The sequence below is a fragment of the Sceloporus occidentalis genome, unplaced genomic scaffold (assembly GCF_023333645.1).
Source record: "Sceloporus occidentalis isolate IW3139 unplaced genomic scaffold, rSceOcc1.0.p SCAF_145, whole genome shotgun sequence".
NCBI lineage: Eukaryota > Metazoa > Chordata > Lepidosauria > Squamata > Phrynosomatidae > Sceloporus > Sceloporus occidentalis.
This window is the reverse complement of record NW_028317125.1, coordinates 1,989,375-2,000,755: the sequence shown is the minus strand read 5'-3', so window position 1 is coordinate 2,000,755 and position 11,381 is coordinate 1,989,375. Positions and strand designations below refer to the sequence as shown.

General features: G+C 37.4%; 1 protein-coding gene across 1 annotated transcript in view; it reads right to left on the bottom strand.

Moving 5' to 3' along the window:
* Positions 1 to 840: 840 nt before the first annotated feature.
* Positions 841 to 11,381, bottom strand: part of LOC149280868 (cytokine receptor-like factor 1) — a 42,597-nt gene continuing 32,056 nt past the window's right edge. The window contains exons 4-8 of the mRNA XM_089500040.1: positions 9,422 to 9,591; positions 8,644 to 8,801; positions 8,379 to 8,547; positions 5,401 to 5,579; positions 841 to 969 (exon numbers count right to left, since the gene is read on the bottom strand). Coding sequence (XP_089356166.1) covers positions 841 to 969; positions 5,401 to 5,579; positions 8,379 to 8,547; positions 8,644 to 8,801; positions 9,422 to 9,591 — 805 coding nt within the window. The remainder of the gene's footprint in view (positions 970 to 5,400; positions 5,580 to 8,378; positions 8,548 to 8,643; positions 8,802 to 9,421; positions 9,592 to 11,381) is intronic.

Here is an 11,381-nt window from a genome sequence, read left to right as displayed (position 1 = left end):
CCTGTGTCCGCTTTCACAGGCTATCAGTGTAATGGTGCTCGCATTGAGTGCATTTACACTGTCTCTGTAAGAGCCAGAGATCATTAGTCTTATCTCCTATGCTCTAGCAGGGAGATCTCCCTGCTGATTTGAAAGTGCGGGATGTACTAGTATATGCTGTGTCCAGAAGTGTCTGTCTTTCAGGATGTACTGTTATTTTCGTTATTGGCCAAGATGTCAGAAGAATAGAGATTACAAAATGTGAGAACAGTCTAAAATATTTAAAGGGTCACTTTTTCAAGAGAAATCTCTATCAGACACCAGTTACTCGTTGTGGGCCCATTAATGCTTCCCAGATTTCCTCAGCCCTGGGAAAATGCACAACTTCTGGGGTTCAATTAGTCTTCTAGAAATTGAGCTCCTTTATTGCATATTCTACTCCTGTAAGCCTTCAGGTTGCTCTGGATTTCAACCTTACAAAATTCTTGAGAATGGTGAATGTACTCTTAAATGATATCAGAAAGCACATTGCAACCCAGTAAAGTGTATGTATCCTGCAAAAGCACTGCCTTGAATCTACAAAAAAGGCCTACTATGACTGGCCCTTTTGTTAAAATGCAAGGAAATAAACAGAGACACTTTCAAATAAATGCCACTGTGCCAGCAAAGCCATCATGAGTTCTAAATATATACATGATATTTCAGTGACCTTTTTGTTTTCTGTATCAGTTAATAGCTACTGTACGGTTGCACAGGAGTTGTAAAAGAAACTTGTGACATGTTTGAAGCCTGATAATATTATTCCAAGGAACTATTTCCTGCAAAAGTCTGATTTCAGAATGTGATTTTCATAAAGGAGGTCTAAGTGAGCCAATCTGGACCATCTGTGACTTCCGTTCCTGGCATCTTCTCTTCACACTCCTCCAACGCTTTCTCCCTAATGCCCGATAAAATCAACTTCTGATTTTCTGTGGCCAGATCATTCTTCCTCTAAAAATTCATGGTATCTAAATTAACACTGCAAAATTTTAATTGCAGGATAAGCCAAAGGGCGTCAATTGTCCTAGGAGCCTATTGAAAGGGTTGGAATGTTCCAATATGTTTCTATGTCTTTCTTCCAGGGAATCCTCACTAGAAATATGGGAACACATAAAACACATTTCAAGACATTTCATAGATCCTAACCCTCCTTTATGACAAATAATTATATACACTGTGTACACATTTATCTTCAACAAAAAAGCAAAATAAATCTTGCTGTGATTTCTAAGATTTTGTGGGAACAAAAAGTATAAAAGAGCTTAAGGAGTGTTCACAAGGGGGCATTTTGTCAATTGTCTCCTTGGCTACTCTTTGGTGAGGGTTCTGAGCCACTATTTTTGCTTGATATTCTCTCTCTATATCTACTAAGGTGCCAAGAGAAACAAGGGCAGTATAAATTGTTCTTTTCTTTGCACCTGCTATGTGTTTCTTATGCAGTCCCTTCTAGTAAGTGTACATTGGACAGGATTTTAGTGTGCACTGTATGTTGTTTGCCAAATGTATTATTGGTCTACCTAATTAATGGGCTCTAACTAGGCTTACCTCTGTCCCCTAATCTTGCCAGTTATCCCCTGCAAAGATTTGACTCCTGCAAGATTTACAATACCCCACTTAAGATTTGGGCAGGTATCTACAATGCCTATGGTATTCAAAAAGAAGTGTACATCTCCATAGCACAGACATACTAATAGGATAAAAAAATAACAAAACAGAAAGAGGTATGTTGATCTGCCAGTTATGTGGTCAGAATATAAACTCAGTGACCAGTTGACCATCTAAACTGACTTCACAAAGTAGGTTAAACCTGGGGGGTACAATTTTAGAGTTATAGTGATTTTATAGTTTAGAATTCCATGATGCAGCCCCGCTAAGTCAGTTCCAGAGTTTTGAGCTATCTGCGCCATCACAGTTGTAACCTTTTAAAATGCACAACAACATGACATTTTGGTCTATAAAACAAAGCCATCTTATGTTTGTATTGCGTACATCTTACCGATTACATGATTTATTTATTAACTTGCAAGTAGAAAATTTGCGAGTTGCAAATACGAGTGAGGAATTAGGTGACCCTGCATAAATATAATAAAATGCATTCGACTAATTGATTTATTAACCTCAGATTACCCCACCCATTGAGGAATGGGGTTTTAAATGCAAATCTCTTACCCACCTCTGTCATGTGAGATGAGGGGGTACTTTTCTTAATAAAAAAAAAAAAGACCTTCATTCAACTTACAAATTTTAAGGTTAAAGGCACTAACAAATAACATGCATATTAGGGCATTGCAAGTGAAGATTGTTTTGCGAGTGTTAGCATCCAAGGGCAGGCAACCACTGTTGAATCTGGTCAATGAGTTAACCCTTTATCTGACTGACCACTCAGTATCTTAATGAATTCAACTTGGTGGAGAAACAAATACATTTCAGCACTCAATGGGTTGCCTGAAAACCTTTGCAAACATCTTGAGTCATCCCCATTCTAACATCTGTTTCTTAAAGTATTTTTCAGTGGTGTCCTCTGTTCCCAATACCACTCTCTGTCTCCTATAAGTGGATAATTTAGCAGTATATTTCCCAGTGTTGTTAAACAAATGTGACATGGTAAGTAAATTAGCCATTTAAAATAAGGCATGCCATTAATCACAGGAAATAATTGTCCTCAGAGTCCTTCGAAAAGTATCAAATATTCTAAAACACTGTAGTATTCCAGGTTCTTTTTTTCTTAGAAATGCATCAATTCAGAAAACACATTTTGGTTGGCAGCTTTACAATCATTAATAGCAATTAGGGTCACAAAGCAAGATATAAGGGGGGGTGCTTTTGGAAGGCAATTTACAAAAAAGTCTAAGCCCACTAACAATTAGATAACAATTCTCCAGAAGCCAATAGACAGATTTGAAATTAAAAAATAAATGACTACAAAATTACTTGAGTAGTTGAAAAGTTGCTTTAATTTTTCATGTAAGTGTATTTTATACACGTAATATTACATTGCCATGTGCATTCAAATTATCCACACAATACAATTAAAAGTCACTAGGCCTTGGCCTATTAAAATGCATGGATCTCTACTTGTGCTCTCTCTAGCAGTCCCTGCAGTCCCCTGAGTCTCTCTCAGGTTGATACAACTATATCAATCTATAGCCTTATGCTTCCATTCTGCACTGCATAGGTAGTCTTAAAGTAAGGCTGTATGAGACCGAAAAGGGGCTCACTGTGAGCCAATCAAAACAGTGCAATAATACAGCCTCACTCTCGGTGTGTGTAATGTGAGAAGCAGGCTGTGGTTATAGGCAATCAAAATGTGCATGAATACAGCCTTCCTCTCTGCCTATAGGATGATGAAACGGATAGTGAGCCAATCAAAGCAGTGCTTATTTATCATCCTCATTCACTCATGCAAGCTGTTGCCTGAAGCCCAGAACAAACAATCATGCAGGACAGAGAGAGATCAGGAGGCATTTCATGTTTAAATATTGGATACAAGCACTTGGGAATCATCTCCCTTATCCTCTAACGCTTCACAAAATGCAGAATTTACAAAAATCACATACAAATTGTATCTTTCTCATGAAGAACCTACTTTAGTGGCAGCTGCATGGGCAGTACCCACTTCAACGCTTAAAGGAGACTTGAATCTGTTTAGAACTGTTGGCAGCTATATAAAACTAAAACATCAATGTTCCATACACCATTTGTGCAAAGTGAACCACGGTGTATGCTTAAGGTTGTCTGAATTTTGAAATCCATGTAGGGATAATCACCACTGGCAAGTTTTACTAATGACCGGATGTAGTAATGCAACCAAAAGGGTTGACAGCCCTTTATCTTCTGCACACAGCTTACAGCCAAGCAAATAGCACTATTAACATAAAATCTGCAAATGTTCTCATGATAAAGGAGAAACTAGCAAGGGTCAATTGTGCCTCAAAAATAAATAGATGCCACTCACTTCTTAGTAGACCATCAGGAAGTTGTTACCAGAGTATGTCAAGTTTTTTTGAGTAGAAGTCATTTTTCATTAGTTTTTAACACAAGATAAACATGTAAAGATGACTCAAGGGCAAAGGGTTTACTATATCTTTAAGTAAAATTAAGAAACGGAGTAAATTCTTTTCCGTTCAAAAATACAATTCTAAAAAGGGTGTTGAGGGCTAATTGTAGTTTAAAATTATTTATAAAAAATGCTTTCTTACTGGCTACAAGGGATGGCACCTCTAACCGCTGAAAAACATTTAATAAAGAGTTATTGTGTAATCTCTTAACATCCCAGTAACACAACTCTTTATAGTCTTATAAAAGCACGTGTATTATGGGGTATTCATCTCCAAGAAGTCCTCATGTGTTTATAGACCGCAATTAGGGCATGGTATGTATCAGAAATCTGAAAGCAAAATATACAAGACATTTTTAAAAGGTGAAATTGCTCTCCCACAACCATAAATGGCACTTCTTACCAGCAATAACCCAGTGAATTTTGCATAACATCTGGTTCCCACAGCAACAAATATAGGTACATACATTGGTTTCCTAAATATGACATTTTATTTCTCATCATAAAAATAGAGAGTTTTATTCAAAGTCTCTGAGCAGTCACTACATTATAGTTTCACGATATGACACCAGTAATCCAGAATAAAAATAAAACTAGTTGGCAGTTACGAGTTTGACAAATATATAAAACATTGATTGGTTGTACTGTGGACTTTTATAAACGTGACTTTCAAAATACAAAACATGCATGATTGTGGCCAGGTATCACAATGGTTTGAAAATGTTTGATTGGCAGCTAATGCACTTTTCAAGCCTGCCCATTGATGTCTGCTAAGAAACACAATCTTGATTATATTATATATGGCTAACATGGAAGCCATTACATCTGAAGATGACACGTAGATGATTGTAGGTCTTACCCTTATTTCTGTGATACATATGGGGTTTTCTTGCATGAGAATGCTCAGCAAATTCACCATTTCAAAAGTAACATGTTCCTCCCATATACATAGGTTATACTTCATTACTAAGCTTCATTTCGTTTACAAAAAATAAACAGTCACTATTTACATCAATGCACCTCTATGGAACTTTACAATGTCTGTGTAAGGGTTCCCAGAAGAATTTTCTCTAGATAAAATCCAAAATGGACCCTTTAAACTAATTAGTTAATAGCCTAGGATGAAAGTTAAACTAGGGGTTATGCTAGACCTGACACACGAGTTAATAATGAGTTAATAGTGAATAGACACCTTTATTGTTGTCCATCAGTATTTGTGTATTTGAGTCAGGCACGTCCACTGTCCTGAGTCCGTCATCAAACTGAGTTTATAGATTGGAGTGGCATTATTAGAGATAATGAAGAATAAAATGTGCCTTACCTACCTGGTTCCGTGTTTTGTGGGATTTCTGCAGCCATACTCTCCACTGGTCATACAACTTGATGCTAAGGTTGGAGCAACCATAGGCATGTTTCTTCACCCATCCAAAGAACTGCTTCAGTTCCCGTCTAAGGGTAGAGTTTTGCTCCCCACTCTTTGGATCGCATACCCCAGTGATCCTCTCTATAAAAGACATAAGAAAAACTTAAATGTACTCTTGCCAAGTAGATTGTATGTATACCGTAGATTCAACTGCATCAATAATGTAAGGAATAGCTAATGAGGCTACCAAGAGTTGTAGAAAAAGACTATAGAGATTATAGGAAAAATATAATGGTATTATATTATGGAATAATTATAAAGGCAGGAGAAGGAAGCAACAAGGTTTGTTTTAGACAGTTCTTTAAGTAGCCCATAGGCATCAATGACTTTGTCAAGGCCACTGGCTTCCTTGTATGGACTCCATCATTATATGACCTTTTAATGGCTGGATTATTGGGAGCAGTAATGAAAGAAGTTAGAGGTCACTTAAAGGAATTACAGAGAGACACTAGGGACCGATTAAAAAAATTGTAGCATAGCTACCAACAGTCCTGTTCCGCAGGATAGTCACCAATATCAGGCATTGACCTTGGTAGCTGCCATACTGTCAAACTTTTGCTGGCAGTGGGGAGCATGGGTTGGTTTGGGATATCCTTTGATCTCCACAAAGGAAGATCACAGATTGAAGCACAGATCTCCTTACCAGCACCCACAGTCTCCTGAGTGATCCAACACCGGGGCCTACAAACAGGGCCCTAGAAACCACAGGGCCCTGGTGCAAAAATTCCCCCCCGGGCACCCTACCTTCAACAGCTAGTCTGTGCCATCATTGCCCTCACACAACTGATCTGTGCCTTCTTTGCCCATCTCCAACATACTCATGTAAACACACAAATTAACCAAACATACTCACACTTATTAACACACACTCCACCTCACCCCACTTACACATCTATGCTCACACACACAAAAGTACTTATCCGTGCTCTCACATATACATACAAGTACACATCTATGCTCACACACATACAAAAGTACTCATCCATGCTAACACACACACACAAAAGTACACATCCATGCTCACACAGACAAGTACACATCCAAGCTCACACACATAAACAAAGAAGTACACATTCATGCTCACACACATAGACAAGTACACATCCATGCTTAAACACACAAAAGTACACATCCAAGCTCACACACATTTACACAGAAGTACACATCCATGCTCACACACACATACAAGTACACATCCATGCTCACTCACACACAGACAAGTACATATCCATGCTCACACACAGACAAGTACACACTGTGCGAGCAGCCTCAGTTTCACAGCAGGGTCACGTGATGCCACGTGACCCCCTATATGCTCCTGTCTCCGTGTGCCAGTTCAAAATAGAATGGGTGTGGTCTAGGTCAGAGGGGCCCTTTCTAAACAATTTTGAACCGGTAGAAGGAAGAAGGGGTCACACAGGGCCCCCTAAAGGCACAGGCTCGTCGCAGCTGCGACCCCTGTAGTTATGCCAGTGAGCTAACATGAGCTTCAGTACAATGCCGAGCTGTAGCAGAGTCAGCTAAGACACCTTCTCTCATTTGGTAGCTGAGTAAATGAGAGTGGAATTCCTTTTTACAAAAAGTAAAAAGCTACACAAGGTGAAAAGATGAAGGGAGAGATGAGCACACAGGTTTTGGTCTGCTAGGTAAAGGACTACTTAAAAGAAATAAAAATTAGATGGTTGTTTCTATTGGAAGTACTATTATTAACATGTTTGTTTTCATCCATTAAATACATCAGGTCACAGGTGATATCAACCCTCTTTCCCCAATGATTTGCATTAGAAACCATTTTCTGTATAGTAGAGAAATGGAAAAAGTATTTAAAGATTCAGTTACCTAATTTGCATACACATCCCTCTTTACTGGTGTTGGGCAAACAATAATATTTTTCTAATATTTTCATCAACTGCACTTGAGGCATAAACAATACAAATATATGTATTTTTTTTCTTTAAAAATACTTGTCTTGGGAATTGAACTAGCTATTTTCTTCAAATCCTGTTTATATCCAGGATTATAAAAACCGGAAAATAATAACACAGAGATCAGTTAATAAATAAGAAACAGAGGCCTGTTGAAATCTGTTGGCACCAGATTAGGTATAAAAAACAAGAGGTATTTCCCCAGTGGGAAATAATATTCAAGAATTGGCCTTTTTGCAAGAACACCAGGTGCTTGAACATAGTTGAGACATTATTGCCTGGGATAAGGAGCAGCTTGTAGAATATTAGTTGTTCAGCCAACTATCCCAAATTATATCTGCTCCAAATATCATCATAAGTGTTTGACAGGACTGAAGATAGCATGTTGCCATAAGTTTGTGTGTCAATGTTACTGTCATCATGAGTACAGCCAAATTGTAAACTAGTCGCTGAGCAATGTCAGGGAATAAGGGACAAATGATGCTGAAATTAACTGTCAGGTGGTGCCTCAGTGTGAATAAGAAAAACTGTTTTGAAATTCCTCTTTTGATCTCTCCAAGAAATCATGGCAAATGAATCTCATTTATTTGCCTCTGAGTAATTCTATTTTACCCATAAATCTAATCAGGTAGCCTGCTTATCTTTGGGATAAGTATAGCTAATGCACACCTATAAATGGACCATTCTGTATTTCAAAAGGACCAAGTAAAGGAAGTGTTAATCTACACAGATCGATTGTGGCTTGTTACAGAACATGAGCTCACAATAATTGTTTCGCCGTGACAGTATTGTTTAAACATACATACAAATGGGTCCTTAAAGGATTGTCCTGTAGTAATGTTTAGTCATATGAAAAATTGACCATACAACATGTCACTAACAGCATAACATCACAGGCCCTAATATCCTTGTAAACACTTCACAACATTCTGTCAATAATGATTAAATGACTAACCACTTCTCGGAGTTGAGGCAGCAGTGGGATTGCTCCAATCACTCCAGATGCCTGCTTTCTTAGATCCATATATCCCAAACGGGTTACAGCGAACCTGAACAAAATAGACAGTTCCTGGCTTCAATCCAGCAAGACGGCAGGATGTCTGGTTGCCCACATCATCAACAACCTGCAGATAAGAGGAGGATCTTTGGTAACATTAATTCATTTTTGTTTTATAATATGTATGTGTATGTATCCATAATAGATCATATCCCTATCCTACCTTCCACTCTGTACTGTCTTCTACCCTATATCGGATCTGATATTTAGCTTGGAAAAGAAAATCTTTCAGAGCTGGGGGAGAACTCCATCGGACACTTAGCTGGTCCTCCAAGTCACCAACCCGACTCACATGGACATCCGATGGTGGGTCCGTGGTCACTGTTAGGGAATATCAAGCATGTGTTATATTTCAATTTTCTTTCAAATTGAAAAATGCATTAAATTAAAAACGAATTATAATAAACATATAATGAATTGAATAGTAAAATGAATAAATGCAATAATGTTCCATAAAAACAATTAAAAAACAAGCCAAACTGACTATAACATAGAGGTCCAAAAAGTTAGTTCTTCTTCCAGTGATTCTACACCCCTAGGATAGTAAATATGTTTTACTGAATTTGTTAATGTAATATATAACTTTTTGCATGCACATGCATTCATACCTTTTTTAATGGAAGCACTTTACAAGTACCTCCTTCAGTCAATGCAGTTAATTAACTAACAAAATTATGAAATGCCACATTAACTCATTTTTTATATATACCTTTTAAAAGTGTAGTACAATCTCTGATTATGTAGAGCATCAGGATATTCTCATACAATATAAATTTTAAACACTTGCAGGATTTTCCTGCATAGAAATTTAAAATTAAATTAATGTATCAAATTAAAAGATCAAAGCCTTGGAAGAACCTAAGTTAAACTTAATTTGTTAGTACTAATGCCCTGTGGCTAATGGCCACTGCAGCAGAAGCACATGCTGTAATTTACCTTACCCACATCAAGAATGTCCAAGGTTACTATGTCAGAGGTGGTGGAACCCAGCCTGTTCGAAGCTTCCACCCAAATCTCATAGGGTGTAAAGAGGGCAAGATCCTTTGGGATATGACAGGAATAAGGCCCCATGGTATGATATTCTTGACATGTGTTGTCTTTGCCATACCACCTGGAAAAAATAAGACTTCTATTAGCTTCCATCTGGGATAACCTTAACATATAATACAATTATTGTAGATCAAAAAAGGCAATCCTCCTTTAGGCTAATATGCATTTAATTTATTTAAGTATATAAAATTATCTTAACTGTTCACTGTGTTTGTAATATTACTTATTGTATATTTGATTTTTATTTTGTTTCCTTTTATTTAAAAAAATCTTCTTTACAAAACTAGATTTCCCTAAATAAATATTCTCTCATATACAGTCGTGTGAAAAAGAAAGTAAACCCTATTTGAATTATATGGTTTTACATAGACATAATGTTCCCTTTAGCCAGTCTAAAGATTAGGTAAATACAACCTCGGATGAACAACCACACATAACATATTACACTGTATCATGATTTATTGGGGGGAAAAAAAGCCAAAATGGTGAAGCCATGTGTGAAAAACTAAGTACAACTTATGATTCAATAGCTTGAATTCCTTTAGCAGCAATAACTTGAAGTAATAATATTTTTATGATTTATCAGTCTCTGAAATTGTTGTGGAGGAATTTTTGCCCAACCTTCTTTATAACATTGCTTTAGTTCATTGAGATTTGCTGCCATTTTTGCACAGCTCCCTTAAGGTCCTGCCACATTTCAATTGGATTGTATCTGGATTTAAACTGGACCATTGCAATACCTTGATTCTTTTTTTTCAGCCATGCTAGTGTGCTTGGGATCATTGTCCAGTTGCATGACCTAATTCGACCAAACATTAGCTGTCAGACAGATGGCCTCACATTTAAATCTAGAATACTTTGGTATACAGAGGAGTTCATGGCTGACTCAATGACTACAAGGTTCACAGGTCCTATGGCTGCAAAACAAGCCCTAATCATCACCTCTTCACCACCGAACCTGACAGTTATGAGGTGTTTGTGCCTATATGCTGTGTTTGGTTTCCGCCAAACGTGACACTGTGCATTACAGCCAAACATCTCCACTTTGGTCTTGTCTCTCCAAAGGCCATTGTTACAGAAGTCTTGTGGTTTGTTCTGATGCAACTTTGCAAACCTAAACCATGCTACCATGTCCTTCTTAGAAAGAAGAGGCTTTCTCCTGACAACCCTTCCAAACAAACCATACCTGTTCTGTCTTTTTCTAATTGTAGAATTATGAACTGCTAACTGAGGACAGAGTCTGAGATGTAACACTTGATTTTTTTCTCTGAGCTTTGGACGGCCTGAAAAGAGGGTGAATTTGCTGGGACGTCCACTCCTGGGAAGATTGCCAACTGTCTTGAATGTTTTCCACTTTTGAAACATCTTTCATACTGTAGAATGATAGACTTGAAATTGTTTGGAATGGCCTTATAACCCTTCCCAGGTTCATGGGCAGCAACAAATGCTGAGATCATTGTCGGTGTCTTTCCTCCTTGGCATTGTGTTAACACACACCTGAATGCTCCAGACCAGCAAAGCAAACTTTTGCTTTTAGAGAGGTGGTCACACTTCCTGATGATCAATTAATCAAGGGCATTTGATTAGCAACATCTGCTAATTAGTATCCTAACTCTTAATGAAGCACTAATGGTGTGCTTAGTTTTTCACACATGGCTCCTCCATTTTATTGTTGAATAAATCATGAAAGTGTAATATGTCATGTGTTGTTGTTCATCTGAGGTTGTATTTACCTAACATTTTTTACACCTTTAAAGAGGGTGTACATTCTTTTTCACATGACTGTATATATATATATATATATATATATATATATATATATATATATATATATTCAGTCTAAATAAGTCT